This window comes from Lipotes vexillifer, unplaced genomic scaffold, assembly GCF_000442215.2.
Source record: "Lipotes vexillifer unplaced genomic scaffold, Lipotes_vexillifer_v1.1 scaffold1219, whole genome shotgun sequence".
Classification (NCBI taxonomy): Eukaryota; Metazoa; Chordata; class Mammalia; order Artiodactyla; family Lipotidae; genus Lipotes; species Lipotes vexillifer.
The window spans coordinates 1,096,697-1,113,436 of NW_006781590.1; the positions used below are offsets into that span (position 1 = coordinate 1,096,697).

The following is a 16,740-nucleotide window of genomic DNA, read 5'->3' on the forward strand; positions in this document are numbered from 1 at the left end:
GAAAGAGTGATTCGATATTTAGCTCCCAAGACATACGTTTTAATCTAAAGTTATGTTCTTAGCTCCAGCTTTGGCTTTGGGCCAGACCCATAAAATTGGATTGGCCTCTGCACCTCAACTTCTCTGCAAAATGAGTCTAATACTATTTGTAGCCTGTCTTCCTTCCTCTATCTTGCCAGTAGGGAAATGTACTACTGGCCAGATAATAGCTACAGGAAATTTTGACTTCCTGCAGAAGGTTCTGCTACAAGAATTAAGACATTTCTATACCTTTGGTTGGATCATTCTAAGCCTAAGCCTAAGAGGCAATGGCTCACAAGTATTTATTGTGCTGCCTAGGGTCTGTGTTTACATTTGGTTATTCACCAGGAGTTTGAGTCCAAGATGTAATGTGGGCAAGCTGCTTGTGTCTTCTGATGGATTTTGACAGATGCGTGCTCAGACAGCTTTCAGAATCCAGAATTTGTTTTTTTCATTCAATGAACAAAAAGCCATATTCTCACTGAAGTTTGAGCCCAGCATGCACTGTTTTCACTCCTGCTGGCTTTTCCACCAAAATCACCATGAATAAAGCTTTCAGAAACCAGTGTGAGCTAAAGCAGAAACGAGTAGTGAAGACATTCCTTAGCATGATAAAAAAAAAAAAGTGCTTCCATGCTTCCACCAGGAGCTAACAGAGGAATTAGGTGAGCTGGAGGCCAGCTCAGATGAGGAAGCGATGCTAACTACCAGGGTTGTCCGCCGACGAGTGATTATTCAGGTACCAGCTGTTAAATTACTGCACGTCCGGGACAGTTCTGTCCCCGTAACCCTTTGAGAGTGACCGACCTGGAACGGAGGGCTTGGCATGCTCCTTAGGTAGTGCATGGCCTTCAGAAAGCAGATCCTGTAACTCTCCTAAGTTCTGTTTGTGAAGAAATGCAGCAGTAATGACGTTCGCCTCCTACCTCCAAGAGAGCAAAGAGCAAGATTTAGCCTCTTCAGTTCCACCCACCTCACCTCTGGCTTGTCTGTTTTTGTTTGTTTGCTTGCTTGTTTAAGTTTGAGCTAACTTTGGTCAGGTTCTCTAGCATGTTATTACCCACCTTTTTTTTTTTCTTTTCTTTTAAACATACTACTTGACAGGATTTGGCATCTCAGCAATGCTTCTCAAAGCCCCTTTAATTTTCTAACGTTCCTGGCATTGTAAGCACTTGGGAGTAGTTCCTCAGCATTGATGCCAAACATGGAAGTGACCCTTTTCTTTCAAATGTGTAGGGAGATGATATGCCTGACATACCCCCGGAAACAGTCACAGAAGAAGAATACATCGATGAGCAGGGACACACTGTGGTAAAGAAGGTATTATCTTAAGTATCTCACCATGGTTAATTTCAAGCCTCCTGTCTAAAATGTATCAGTACCCTGGCACTGTCACTCAAGAACAAGATACATGGATAAAATATCTTCCAGGTTACTAGGAAAATCATTAGGCGGTACGTCTCCTCTGATGGCACAGAGAAAGAAGAGATTACGATGCAGGGAACACCACAGGATCCCATCAACATTGAGGAAGGGGATTGCTATTCCAAAGTCATAAAGCGCATTGTGTTAAAGAGTGACACTGAACAGTCGGAGGTGAGACCATCTGATTCTCCAGGACTGATTTTATGGAGAGGTGTAAAATACAGCTCACAAGAGATGGACGAGATTGCTTATTCCTATTGGCCTCACTTCTCCCCTTTATAAGGCAGCCTTCGTTTAGTTACACATTCATTTTTTTTTCTTCTGTGATTTTGTGGAATTTTTAGATAACCATCAGTGAGATTTGTAACCATTATACTCATTGTCTTTGGTCCTTTCTAGTTCTACTTTCTCTTTAATTCAGTTGACTGCAGCAGAAATCCAAAAGTCAAATTTTAGAAGACAGCAATCCCATCGGCTGGCAAGCAGTAGGTTCTGAAAAAAACTCGTGCAAATGCACTGTGGTGCTTTGCCCAGTCGGCAACAGCAGCCTTCTATAGGGCACCTTAGATAAATATTTGATTTCCAAACATCTGCATTTCAGAGTCACTGAAATCAGGATCCAGAAACTCACTTGATTTATAATCTTATTTCTTTCTGTTTCACTTCCCTCTTTCAGAAACATATGTACTCTCTTTGACATGTAATTTGGGAGATTCTTACCATCTCGCGTTCATTCACATCCTCAAAATGTAATTATTATACACATGAGGTTCTCTAAAAATCTACATTTTCAGTTTCTCATAGCTCTGACAGTTCCTCCTTTGGAGGTTAATTTTGTCTCCATAATGTCAAAACAAAACAAAACACATGGGAAAAGAGAGCTCATCCACGGGGTGCTATGTCTGCGCTGCACTGAGCAGTCAATTTCTCAGTCATGAAGCTTCCTGACCAATTTTCGTTCGAGTGACTAATTAAGTGGTTGATTTGGTACTGTGTACATATAGTCATAATATAGATGTTACCAATTGATTCTAGAGTTTTCTTCTAACTGCTTCTTGTTGACAAAATGCTGTTTTCAGGATATACCATTGTAATGTGTTTTTTAACATAGAAAAATTCATCATCGTTACATTTTGGCAGTCAGAAACTGTATATTGTATGTCCTTCATTCATCAGGTAACTTTGTCTGAGCCCAGCATTTTGTCCAGTACCTCACAATTTCAGGCTGAACCAGTGGAAGGCCGTAGAGTCAGCAAAGTTGTTAAAACAACTGTGGTACATGGAGAGAGGATGGAGAAGCAACTGGGGGATTCTAGTTTAGCCACTGATCTTCCTTCAGCCAAAGATGACTTTGAAGAGGTATAAAGCATCATCACTTTGTCTGTGTGTGTGGGAGGGGGGAGGGGGTATTTTATGTGTGCTTTGTGTTTGAGAAGAAAATGATTTATCATTGTTTCATTCCATACATGTATTCATGGAAGGATGCAGAATAATTCAAGAGAGTAGAATTCCTGTTTGAATAATGTGTACAGTGAAATCATATTCTACTCAACTTATTGTGTTCATTTGTGCCACCTTAAGAGCTTTAAAAATTCCATATGACCAGGATTCGCTTCAACTCAATGAGAATCAGAATCTCTGAAGTCGGGACATGATTGTACATCTTGCCTAAAAGTCCCAGAAGTGACTTGCACTCCCAATTAGTAAGGGAAATAAATAGATATTGTACATTATCTTTGCTAGCTAATATTCTCAGATATTTCCAACGATAGGCATTAAAGAAAATTCAGGTATCTTTTATTAGCTAAATTCTGATTTTCAATAATTAGGAAACAGGTCCACAGTGACATCCACAAACACTTACTACAATTCAAAAATCCCAACATTCTGAAGCTCACCTAGTGCACAGTGGTAACTTAAATGGGAGGGAAGTCCAAAAGGGAGGGGATATCTGTACGTGTATATGCTGATTCATTTTGTTGTGCAGTGGAGGCTAATACAACATTGTAAAGCAACCGTACTCCAATAAAAATTAATAAAAACCCCCACAGCTAATAGATTGGTAATGCTACAAATGCCATAATTGATAACCTTATATTAGCATTTTGCAATTAAAAATGAATTGGCTTATTTTATATAATAATTGAATATTCTGTTTCTATATCACCAGTTAAAAGAGGGTTTCAGGCTGCTGCTTATTGTCTAGAATGTTTTTCAAACTACACATTCTAGGTCTTTTCAATAAATGAGCAGCCAATTTGAATAAAATGTCACAATTTTCTATTTTGAATTCTGGATTTGGAACACTGAAGATTTCAAAATGTTGGTATAAAAATTTTGATCCAGGGAATGGAATTTATGGTGCTCATGAAGATCATCTGAAATAAATTTCCATATCTTAAAAAAAAAAAAAATCCCAACATTCTGAAAACCAAAACAAGTTTTATAAATTAGTAGCAAGCTAATTTGGCAATAAAACTTAATGTGAACTGACATGGGGCTGTAATGACTTGGCAGTCTTTTTTAATCTACAAGAGTGAATGTTCATGTTTTGCTATTGATATATCAATGGCTTTGATTACAGGATGCTGTCCCTATCCTATCTGAGCTATTAGAATATACAGTATATACATCATATTACCTTTCTAAAATCCAAAAGGAAAAAAACATCTGAAATCTAAAACACATCTGGCGCCAAAGGTTTCAACTAAGGGATGGCGGGCATGTGCAAACATCTTCGAAACATTCTTTGCTATTGAAACATTTTGAAGTTAAATGTTACATGTATGTCCTCTTTTATACCCACAATATGCATTGAGATTATATATGAATGCATTGGGATATTAAGAGCATACCTAATTTTAAATACTTTTAGTTCTTCACATTTTGACAGCTGGTGACCTTGGACAATCAAAAGATGTATTATCTGATTATACACTTTAGGCCTTATTTGTTGCTGCTTGTTTTTGCCTCTGGTCATTATTCATTGTATTTGTTATTAGAGTCTTCACTGAAGAAAGAATGCGGGTGAGGCAAGCACTGAAAGTAGAAGTCAACCAGTATAGTTTGCAAGAATTGTAAAATAATTATCAATAGAACAGATCTCCCTCACAAATGGGAGAAATTTAACAGACTTGCTAAATAAAACGCAATAATTGGATCTGCCCCTAAGAATTGTTTTTCTTTATCCTTTCAAGCATGTTTTTTTATACTATTCATTAAGCAGAGTAATAGGTTATGTTAGAGTCTATGGTTTATGATGGGTTTTGTCTTCTTTTCTTTTTTTTTCTTACTTCAGGCCCTGAGTTACACAGGTAGCCACATGAAAGTCCACTCCCCCAGTTTAGTAGAGAATGAAATCCTGAAGGAGGATGGATCAATACTTAGAAGGTTTGGGTTAGCATGGGGTGATGCTTTGCCAACTAACACCTTTAAAAAGTTCTCCAATTTTAAGAAGAGAAAATTAGAGCCCCTGCGTCTACCTTAAAACCCCTTGGAAACTGCAGACTCTCCCTGCATTGTAAGATTTTTGTCAGGTGGTACATCTGTCGCTGTGTCATTCCTGAAGTGTCCTCTTGATGCTTTAAATGTAATACTAAGGCATGATGATAGTCAGACAACTGTTTACACAATCGCTCCCTGGGTTTCAGCAAGTCATCAATTTCGTCGAGGCCAAGCAGCTGGGATATTCCATTGTCCAGCACAGTAAGAGGAATCTAATCAATTGCTCACAAACTAATCTTGTGACCAGCTGCCTTCAGCTCTTGGTAATCATTCCTTTGAACTGGCACATGGTTTTTTGGTTTGTTTTTGTTTTAAACAAGCTGCTTCATGACTCTGCATGTGAGTGGCAAATAACATGAGCGTGAGTGGAAAATAACATGAGGTTTGAACCTCAATAGCGAGGCTGAAACCAGGCAGGGGCTTTAATAAGTTAAGAAAGTATCATAAAAGCAGTAAGCAGCTCATATTTGTGCATATGAATGGGGACTAGCTATGAGGCTTTCTAGTCCACCCCCATCCCCATCACCTATTTGATGTGTAAACTTCGGCACTGTTGCCTCGGTCTATACCCTCACCTCTCTCTGGGCCTCTAGCAGCACTGTGAGGATTGACAAAATGTTCTCAGCTTTGCAGTGAAAAGACACAATGGAAATTAAAGTTTCTGTTGTGCTTTTCACTTCATTGAAAAGAAGAGAAAGATTGTCATTTACAGTACTCGATAAAGCTATGTTTAGCCTGTAGAACATAATAATTAGAACAGTGAAATTAAAGGTTCTGTCACGATTCCACCCTCCAACCACATGTGAAAAATAGCCCCCGCTAGGAATGTAAAAGAGAGTAATTGCTCACAGAACTTTAAAAAATGCTATATATGAATTAAGGATAAAGTGCTTCTTATACTCTGAACTTTTAAGCCTTTTACTTAATCATTCATATGGAACCATATAAACCACAGACACCCTAGCATCATGAGATCTTCACATGGGAATAGATTTAGAGATCAATTAATCCAAAATTCGCAATGACAGCTGGTGAGTTGTGAAGCTAGGGATATAGACATCTCAATCCAGTTCCACAGCTACTTAGTCATGGAAGTCTATTTGTGATCTGCAACACTTTATCTTATATGTTGCTGAAGACGTTTGATCATACCCGCTGCTTGAGTCGTATACATATGAGTATTCATAAATATATTCGTCTACATGTGTGAGCACAAAACACCAGGGAATGTCCTATGATAGAAGCTTATCCCCCGACACTAATGCCATAGAGGTTTTTACTAGCTCTTGGCAGCGATAGTCAGATATTTGCCTTTTGGGAGAAAAAAATATATGTGGATGCTGAATAGTTAGAAAACCTAATCTGATTTCAACCACTGGAACCAAATTTGACCTTTTTATCAAAAGGAACAAGTTAAGTTTGCTTTCAGATACAGAATAATTCATGTAGAATCAAAAGAAAGGGGAGGTAAGAAAACACGAAAGAAGGAAGGAGACAAGATGTCCAAAGGAAAGCTAGAAGAGTTCTGGCTGAACTCAGCCATTTTTTAAAAGTCAAGGTGATCTTAAGAAATGCATAGAGGTGTTGGAAGGTAGAATAATGCTAAGGGCAGCCCATGGGCAGAGCCCCCAGCTTCTGGACACTAGGAATCCATAAGGAAAATGCTGGGTAAAGCTACAAAAACTGATCCTTCTGATGGTGGCGTAAAGCAAGGCTGCCTGGCGTCGTGGTTACAGATTCAAGCTCTGGAATCTTTGACTTTTGGCCCCGCTGCATAGTAACTGGATTATTTTTTATTTGGAGCATTGTTTAAATTCTCTGAGATCCAGTTTCCTTACTTGTTATTATAATAATAGTACCTGGCCCATAAGGCACGTTCACCACATATTTGCGGAATGAAGAATTATATTTACCAGTAGAGAGGGAGGGACTTCCCTGGTGGCGCAGTGGTTAAGAATCCGCCTGCCAATGCAGGGGACACAAGTTCGATCCTTGGTCCGGGAAGATCCCACATGCCGCGGAGCAACTAAGCCCGTGCGCCACAGCTACTGAAGCCCGCGCGCCTCGGGCCCATGCTCCACAACGAAGAGTAGCCCCCGCTCGGTGCAACTAGAGAAAAGCCCGCGCGCAGCAACGAAAATCCAATGGAACCAAAAATAAATACATAAACAAGTAGAGAGGGAGAAGAACTGAGAGGGAACAAATCACAATGTAATCATTTTCAAGCAAGGATGCAGGAAGATAATAGTACCGGCGTAATAGTACGTCAGAGCCGCTTTTCTCAAGTAATGGCCAGTCTGATGAAGGGCCGAGAAAGCAGCACACTGTTGAGTAGCTGTAGGAGGTATAAGGTGGGCCAGTACTTGCGCTCTGGGAAGACAGAGGAAGGATTTGTCCCTCAGTGGTTTTTTTTCCTTTCCCACTCCCTTCCCCACTGTCTCCAGATGAAGCTTCAGAGGCCTGGGCCAACCTGCAACTCTTGCTGGTAGTCACCTGCCTTTATGCTGATAGAATATTATTCCAGTTTTTAAAGACCTATATCCCATGGAAAAGTTCTCTTAGGACACTTTCGGGAAGTTTGAGCTGGGTAGTACTCTAAGGATTAAGCTGGCAGCTAAGGTATTTTAAATAAATTAAAGCAAAAACTGTTTTTCTTAGCCTGTCAAAAATTACGTATGGAATCGCTATTTCAGGAGGAGCCACGTTCTTTCCTAATCAAAACATGAATGGTTGTGTGGTTAATTACTTTTTGAGGGAATCATATGAAAGCACGGTTTCATTTATTTGAAATATTTCCTAAAGGTTTAAAAACAACTCCTTGTTCCAAAATACTTTTGAAAAATCTCATGAGTCATTTCAGGTGGGAGAGCCATGTTTAAAAGAAAGAAGGGAAAAGATGGCTGTACATGTTCTATTAATAGCCCAGTGCAGAAATATCTAGAGGTTAAGACAGTAAGCAGTACTTTCGTATCATGGGTACTCTCATACCAAAGGTAGTGGCTGCCTTTTAGCAATGAAGGAAGAATATAATGTTCTCTTGTCTGCTTTCCTCCAGGACGACAATGAGTAAAGCTAGAACCCAGAAGAGGGCTGTGGTGAAGGACCAGCATGGAAGACGCATTTACCTGGAGCACCTGGAGGATGTCCCAGAAGCACTAGACCAGGATGACCTCCAGCACGACCTCAAGCGACTCCTTCGGCATTTCTGCAAGGAGGACTTGAAGCAAGAGGCCAAATGAGAGGCTGTCCAATTCTCACACCAGAAACCACACATTCACTCGATATGCAACTTCCCGTTTCATTAGAGGAGTGAACTAACTGGCTTGATGAATGGGATTTCCACCCTTAGCATATACACTGCATTTTGTTTGAGTTTTTCCCCATCCTCTTTAACTGTAAGCTAATTTGTGACCAAAGATAGCATCCTTCATCCTGGATGCTGTATCCACTCCTTCGTTGTGTCTGTGCTCACCTGGGACCTGGCCACCTCCATTATTCTTCTTGGCTTCCGCACAAGCTCCATGAAAATCCATTGAACAGAAGAACTTCACCTGCAGACCTCTTCAAATGACAATACCTAGGAATCCTTCAAAGAGACACCCGTGTACAATATATATAGCTAAAATGCTCAGACGAACAACATATTAAAACCACTGCCTGTCGTAACTACACTGGGCATCACGGAATAAAAGGCCTCTAGGAATTGCTGAACAATGGTTCACTAAGATATTGCTAACACAATCGAACGTAATCCAGTTCTCCTGCAAAAGAAGCACTTCAGACCTACCATGTCCTTAGAACTTCCAGAGTAGCCCTGGCTCCTAGTGAAAGATGGCTTCATAACCTTGAAGAACTGTCCTAACTAAGCACTTCTTGCTGGTGCTGGCCAGCTGTGATTTATGACCCTCCAGCAGCCACTGAGGGAGGGGAGGAAACGAGGAGCGGCAACGAGGTGAAGCGGTGAGGTATTCAGTTGCCAGCAGTGGCATCCTGCAGCTGTCTAGCATCTTCAGGTCCTTTAGATTTGGGACATGTTGGCAGGGTATTTTAAAAAGCTATAACTACTGTAGTTTTCCAGTTTTCATTGCTGCTTTAGCAAACCACGCTGTCTTATTGGTGGTACTTTCTCCTGGCCACTGCACTGTAGATAATTCATTGGAAACAAGATTTGCCCCCTACACAAACGGTTAAACCCCTTCACCGCGTTGGAGTGGTTTCTTTCATTTTTTTCTTCCAGGTTTATATCTTCTCTAATACCTGCATGTAGCATTTAAGAATCAAACCACAGTTCAAACCCATCTTCTAATCACATTGATGGTTTTCATTCTTTTTACCCTGAGCAAGCACTTTTCACTTTTCAGCTAGGTCTGTTTTTTAGCTTGCAGACAAGATTGAGAAATCCTGAAAATTTGGGTTTGGGTTAAAATTTGGGGTTTATTTATTTGAAATCCAAACTCCCTTGGAAACCCTGAAGTGCATTTGTGCACTTTCCTGTTTGTTTGTTTCAAAGAAGGGATTTTAATCCTCTGAGTGATGTCCATGTCCTATTCCTTATTCCTCTAGTGGTGGAAGCTGTGTAGCATTTTAACATATATATATATATTCACAAATATATTCATATAAACAGTATACATTTTGAATCAGTTATTTGTTAAAGAAAAGTATATTCAATGAAGATGAAATTTAAAAATTTTGAAAACCAGAGTCTATCCTCCAGGGATTAAACATTTTCAAATTCTATCTGGTCTTTTCCTGTTGTGCAAAAATGACTCATTGTTCTGAATGTCAAAAACAAAGATGACAAACAATGGCATTTCATCATTTCGAGTAATTTTGCCAAGAGAGAAGATTTCCTGGGAGGGAGGTTTCCCACAAGCCAAATCTCCTAAGCCTCGAATGCTAGCACGTTTGGCAGCTGGATAGGAAAGAAAGCATCTTTGGCAGCCAAAATGAAGGAGGCCAATGGTGAAATATTTTGGACATACCGTGGCCTCCTTGTCTACACCTTCACTGGAGCTCAAGAAAAGCATTTCTGTTGTGTTATTTGCAGTGCAGATGACGTCTGTGTAACAACATAATGGTTAATCACCTTTTTTTGATTTTGATTTTTGCTGTGTAATCAAAAAACTTGAATAATGTGAGAAGAAGTGAATTTTCAGTTGATGAATCAGCATCTTGTTCCCATGGTGATAACACTAATTGAATATATCTATGAGGGCATGTATTAGTTAATGGAAAAAAATACAACACTAACAATACATAGCTGCAATGTGTACAATGGCTGATTTAATTAAATAAAATGTACAAGTGTTAAGTGTGGCAACAGTGATTTGTTCTTCTTTAGCACTCACCTGTGATTTCAGGAGGTGAGACATTATTAAAGAGATGAAATAGATGTGAAGCCAAAAGAAAAACAGCTTGCCTTTGTTCTTTTTATTTGGTAACTGAATATGCTCTATGCCCAACACTGTTTAAGCACTGGGAGAAACAGAAAGATTGTCTCCCTGCCCTCAAAGAACTTTCATTGCGATCGTTATGCAAAGGGAGAAAAACAAAGATTTAGTTTTGGGATCTCTAGTAAATGAGAAATAGGAACTTGTGGGCTTGGAGGACATGAGGAGAGGGGATCCAGGGGTGGGCAGCACAGAGAAGGACCCCGGGTTCACTTCTCTCCTGTAAGGTCATGGCTCTCAGGAAACACCTTCTGCCTTTGGGAGCAGTGTTTAGCTCTGCCGTTTTATTTCTCTCTCATTGACTGAGAATTAGAAATGAAATGGATCCGTTAATAGAAATAAAGACAGGGCAGGAATATGCAAAACCGGAATCAGTTTTGTTTGGAGACTATTTTGGGTTTTGCTTTTTGAAAACTCCCTTTAGTGCTGCTATAGCATTTTTTACTGCAAAAACAGAACAGAAAGACATGGTTTAAAAATTAAGTTTTATTTAAATCTTACCTAGTATGAGATAGGAAACTCACTGGATCTGGTTTATCTGCCTGGATGATTTACAAGACCTTCCAAAATTAAAGTACCAGTTATGCTTGAAATATTTCAAAGAAAAGAGTCAAAAAAATTTTTTTTTCCAGAGTGGGAGTGTCTGTGTGACCATCCGTCTTCCTCCCATTTGTTACACGTGCTGTGCTTTCTATTGACAGGAACTCTGAGCTTCCATTGCCTTGAGTTTGAATTAAGGAGATTAAAGCGTCAGAGAATGTTCAGTGTCTTCCCATGTTTAATTATGTGGTGTGCAAACCCCAGTAAAAAAAAAAGGAACAGTGATTCATATGACCTTTTACAGAAATATATTTAAGATGTGAAGTTGGGGGGAACCCTCCAGACTGAGGGAAGATTATACACATCTCATAAATGACTTGAATTAGCCATAAAGAGTTGCAAATTAAACACAGGCACATTGAAACAAACTTGAACTTGAGATGCCTGTGTCATTTATGTCATCACGGAAGGTCTGGATGTGGGCAAGTAGACAAGCACATGAATAAAACAGATAAAGGGAAGCTAAACAAATATTTAATGAGAACCAAAATCACTACAAGTTTTTCTTAATTCATAAAGATGGTCCTCTTGTTTTCATTATGTTATAAAAAAACAAAAAAAGCTGTTTGAACAAGTCTGTCTTCAGTCACCACTCCCTGCTTAAAAACTACACTGTCCTTCCTTCAGTTAAGGTATGCTTTCTGTTTCTGATCTAATTAAAGCTAGAATTACAATCTTGGAATGAATCACCTATGTAAATATGTAATACAACTTTTTCTCACTCTAAGAATAGAACATTTAAGAAAATCTTTTAAAGACCTTAGGAAAAACCTTCATTCCCACCCAACTCTTCCTGCACACGAGTTAAAATATTCTTTTTTGGTTATACTCCTGGGAAAAAAAGAAGTACTCCCTTGCTTTGGATTAGCTCCAAGGTATGGAGTAAACGATACACATAAATATATTTGGGGTAGAGCTGTTATGTATGGTAACCAGAGATACTTGACAGTGGTATCTGCAGTGCTTCAACAGATATCTTCAATCACTAGAAATGCTCAGTTAATACATCCTTGAAATATTTCAGTGAGGCAATATGACACAAGGGTTAAATAGATGATCTTGGAAAAGACTGGGCTGGAATCAATCCAGCTATGTCGATATTTACGTGACTTTGTGAAAGTTTACCCACCGGAACACAATTCCCTTACCAGTAAAATAAGAGAGGATAATACAGTCATCCCTCGTTATCCACGGGGGATGGTTCCAGACCCCCTGTGGAAATCAAAATCGGTGAATGCTCAAGTCCCTTGTATAAAATTGTGTAGTAGAGTCAGCTCTCCAAATCCACGTGTTCTGCATCCAGGGATTCAATAGGTGAAAAATTGATCCACGATTGGTTGAATCCAAGAACGCAGAACTTCAAATAAGGAGGGCTGACTGTACTTGCCTCAGAACCCTCTGGCCTTACCAGACCCAGGGAAGGGCAGCAAGTCCTGCCCCATTTGTCACCCCCTTTAATCCAGAAGTGCCTCTGTGGCCTATGTGTCCTTGGAGGCCATTAGGTATGGACCCGTATTTGTGACCTTCCACTTCTTTGGGGAGGAGTGAGCCTCTGGATTGGTATTGAAGGTGTTAGCCCTCTAGGTTAGAAAATAAAGTTAGCTGCTCCCTCTCAGGGACTCGCAGGACATGCTTGTCAATTAAGCCCTTTGATTCACTTCCCCTTCTGGGGAAGGATTCTTCAGGATCTCTTTTTCTCATCAGGCTCAGCGCACAGTTCTGGTCTCCAGTCCTTTTTCAAACTTCCCACACATACTCTATTTCGGGTTTTCTTTCTTTTCCACTTTCAAAACTAGAGAATTAGGTAAAGCCACCCAAACTCCCCTACGTCCAGCTTAGCTGCTGCAAAGAGAAGTGCTGGCAGGGCCCTGGGCTGGACTGGAGGTGGATCTGAACACAACAGCTGCCTTTGCGGTTGTGCAGAAACAATTGAATTACAATGTCAGCGTGAAATCCACATCCTGCCAGTTTTTCTTGGGCGTTGATCAGAACTCGGCCCTCCTCCAGGCCACGCACGATATAGCGTTTACATGACACTAGTCTAGCAGCAACTTCTGGATGAGTTGGACCTTGTGTGTATTTTCCAAGTGACTCACAAATATTTGATGCCTTAGAGAAACACCTCCCCCGGCCACCCACTCTCTCACCCCAAAAAGTCAGAGGAACAATTTGGAGAGTCTGTTGTTCCAACAATGCCGTTAGCCTTTAGATTGGTATGTTAAGTTTCCTAGGACGGCCATAACAAAACACTACACACTAGATGGCTTAAACAGCAGAAATGAATTTTCTCACAGTTCTGGAGGCCAGAGATCTGAGATCGAGGTGTCAGCAGATTGGATTCTTCCGAGGCCTTTCTCTTTCTCTTTGGCTTGCACATGACCGTCTTCTCCCTGTGCCCTCACGTGGTCTTTCTTCTGTGTGAGTGCATCCCTGTGTCTCTTTGTACATCCAAACATCTTCTTATTAGGACCAGTCAGATTCCATCAGGCCCACCCAACTGGCCTCATTTTAAACTAATCACCTCTTTAAAGGCTCTGTTTCCAACTACAGTCACATTTTGACAACACTGGAGGACACAACTCCACCCACAACTGGGTTTAGTCCAAAAAACCAAAGCCCACTAGGTATTTTAAGTAGGGAAGGATTTAATGCAGGGAATTAGATGCTTACACAAATGTTGGAAGAGTCAGAAGAGTGAAGGCAAGGAAGCCAATGCTACTTTGAAGAAACTTCTTAAGTGCAGAAATCAGAAATCAAAACTCCAAGCAGCCACCGATGGGTTGGGCTCTTTGCAGCAAGAAGTGTGTGCTTGCCCGGACATGAGTGCACAAAACCCTCCTCTGTCTTCTGCCAAAGTCCAGGCAGGCTCCCCAGCCGCCCCTTGACAAATAATTTGTTTCCTTTTCTTTCCCATTCAAACATCAGGCAGACACTTATCATTGGCAGAAAGTATCACGTAATGCCACCGGAAAGGGATTCCAAGAAATATAGTTCTGAGCATCTTCCCCTGCCTGCAGGGAAGAATGTAGAATAGAGCAGCAACAACACAGGGGCTGAGCCACAGAATAACAGTCTTCATCCATTCACTCACTCATGCACTCAAGACCTACTCTATTCCAGACATTTTGCTAAGTACTTAGGGTAGACTGAGGCCAAGATGAGCATGACTTTTTACCATTGCCAGTCGCCGTTGAAAGTGCCCTTGAAACTTCTTTAATTTCTACCAAATCCTATAGATGAGGAAATTGAAGGACAAAGAACTTGGGTAATTCACACAAGATTGTGCAGTTGAAAAACAGCAAAGCTAGGATAAGAACCCAAGCAGATGACGCCAATAGCAAACCATGCTCCATCTTTGAAAGACATAGCCCCTACCCCTTGAGTTTATAATCTTGCAGCAGAGACATATGGAACCAATAATTTCACAAATAATTAATTAAAATTTAAGTTTCTTCTAGAGAAATACCTTGTTACCTTATTTATAAGGAAATAAGCCCTGTTCAGTACCATCCTCACTTCTATCCTTCTGCAAAATCTCTCCCAAAACCGACTTTCTCTTCCTCACATGCTTCATACTCAGCTGATGACCTTGACTCTGTTTTATAAGAAATTAGCTGTCAATGGGCATTAAATTACTTCAGTGCTGTATTGGTCAGGATTCTACAGAGAAACAGAAACAGTAGGATGTATGCATAAACAGAAACTTATGATAAGGAATTGGCTCATGTGATTTTAGAGGCCAAGCAGTCTCAAGATCTGCAGTCAGCAAGCTGAGATCCAGGGTGGTATCGTTTCAGTCCAAGAGCCAGCAGGCTCCAGATCTAAGAGGCAATGTCTCAGTCCGAGTTTGAAGGCAGGAGAAGATCCATGCCCCTGGGCTTCCCTGGTGGCGCAGTGGTTGAGAGTCCGCCTGCCGATGCAGGGGACGCGGGTTCGTGCCCCGGTCCGGGAAGGTCCCACATGCCTGGAGCCGCTGGGCCCGTGAGCCATGGCCGCTGAGCCTGCGCGTCTGGAGCCTCTGCTCCGCAACGGGAGAGGCCGCAACACTGAGAGGCCCGCGTACCGCAAAAGAAAAAAAAAAAAAAATCCATGCCCCAACTCAAGGCAGTCAGGCAGAAGGAGTTCCCTCTTTCTCAAGGGAGGGTCAGCCTTTGTGTTCTAGTCAGGCTTTCAACTGATTGGATGAGGCCCACCCACCCACGTCGGAGAGGGCAATTGGCTTTCCTCAGCCTACCAAGTCAATTGTTAATCTCATCCCGAAATGCTCTCAGAGACACACTCAGAACAATGCTTGACCATCCAGGGCCCAGTCAAGTTGACACATAAAATTAACCATCACAAATGCTTTTCCTCTTCCTACCTCCCAAATTAGTCATATCCACATGCACGCTAGCCCTTACTGTTCTCACCAGTTATGCTCTCTACTGGCTCTCTCTCCCGCCTAGGCACACTTTCAGGTTTCTCCCAGTTTCTGAGAAAACAAATTTATCTTCCAGTCCTGGCAACCAATGCTCGCTCTCTCTCTCTCTCTCTCCCTGCGTATGCTTCCCCAGTTTCCTCTTTCACAATCCTCCTTCAAGTCTGGCTTCAAAAAAATCTACAAACTTAATGCGTTAGAAACTACTGGATATGTCTAAGCATAGGTCGAAGGAAAACTAAAAGCCTTAAACTAAGGGTCATAATTCTTATGCCTAGAGTGGCCAGACAGGAAAACAATATGTGAGTTGTCTGGGCAAAGAAAATAAGAACTAGTAAGGCCTGTGGCAAACTTAGAGAGTATATGCCACATGTAATATATATTGAGATAAATATAGACCTTCAAGAATCAATTTATTAATTACAATAAAAACACAGTAAAAATGCAAAATCTATCTGAGAGCTGTCTTTTGAAACCATAATATAGATAATTGCCACTAACATAAACAAGAGGTCAGAGAAAGCAGAAATGTGCAATGGTAAGAAAGAGAATGGGGGAGTGTGATATTGTGATTTATAATAAGAAATATATTTGGTCTTGGTTTCTGGCATGGAGTTCCTAAAACTCTGGGAATTTCCTGAGGGACAAAAGCAATGGGAGCATCTTTTGTTATAATATTTGGTCTCTTTTCCTCAGTTCCTCACATGGCTTCAGAGCCACAAACGTGAAATAGATGTCTTGTTATTCTTAACAAGCCCCTTCCACTACACCTAAGTTTATGTTAATGCAGTGACTTTTGGAAAGCACGTAAGGAGGGGGACTGGTTGCCAGGGGAACCAATCTTGAACAGAGGGGTGGAATATTGCGTCCACCACCCCACCCCCCAATTTCCAGGGAGAGGAGGGCGCTGGAGGTTAAATCAATTACCAACAGCCCGTGATTCAGTCAATCACGCCTGCGTAATGAGGCCTCTATAAAACCCCAAATGGCTGGGGTTTGAAAAGCTTCTGGATGGGTGAATGAACACTTGGAGATGTGGGGAGAGTGGGCGCTAGGAAAGAGAGGACTTGGAAGCTCCTTTCCCCACACCTTGCCCTGTGCAGCTCTTCCATCTGGCTCTTCCTGAGTTATATCCTTTTATAATAAACCCGCGATCTAGTAAGTACAATGTTTCTCTGAGTTTTATGAGCTGCTTTGGCAGATGAATTGAACCCAGCGAGGGGGTCATTGGAAACTCTATAGCTGGTGTGCAGAAACACAGGTAACAATCTGGGCTTTTGACTGGTGTCTGAAGGCGGCGGGGGGTGGGGGGGGGCGGGC

The 16,740-nt window shown here is 41.1% G+C and overlaps 1 protein-coding gene across 1 annotated transcript in view; it reads left to right on the forward strand.

The window, feature by feature from the left end:
* Positions 1-8,189, forward strand: part of ANK2 (ankyrin 2) — a 245,969-nt gene extending 237,780 nt beyond the window's left edge. The window contains exons 47-52 of the mRNA XM_007454800.1: positions 668-760; positions 1,258-1,341; positions 1,453-1,617; positions 2,623-2,805; positions 4,745-4,836; positions 8,006-8,189. Coding sequence (XP_007454862.1) covers positions 668-760; positions 1,258-1,341; positions 1,453-1,617; positions 2,623-2,805; positions 4,745-4,836; positions 8,006-8,189 — 801 coding nt within the window. The remainder of the gene's footprint in view (positions 1-667; positions 761-1,257; positions 1,342-1,452; positions 1,618-2,622; positions 2,806-4,744; positions 4,837-8,005) is intronic.
* Positions 8,190-16,740: the final 8,551 nt, after the last annotated feature.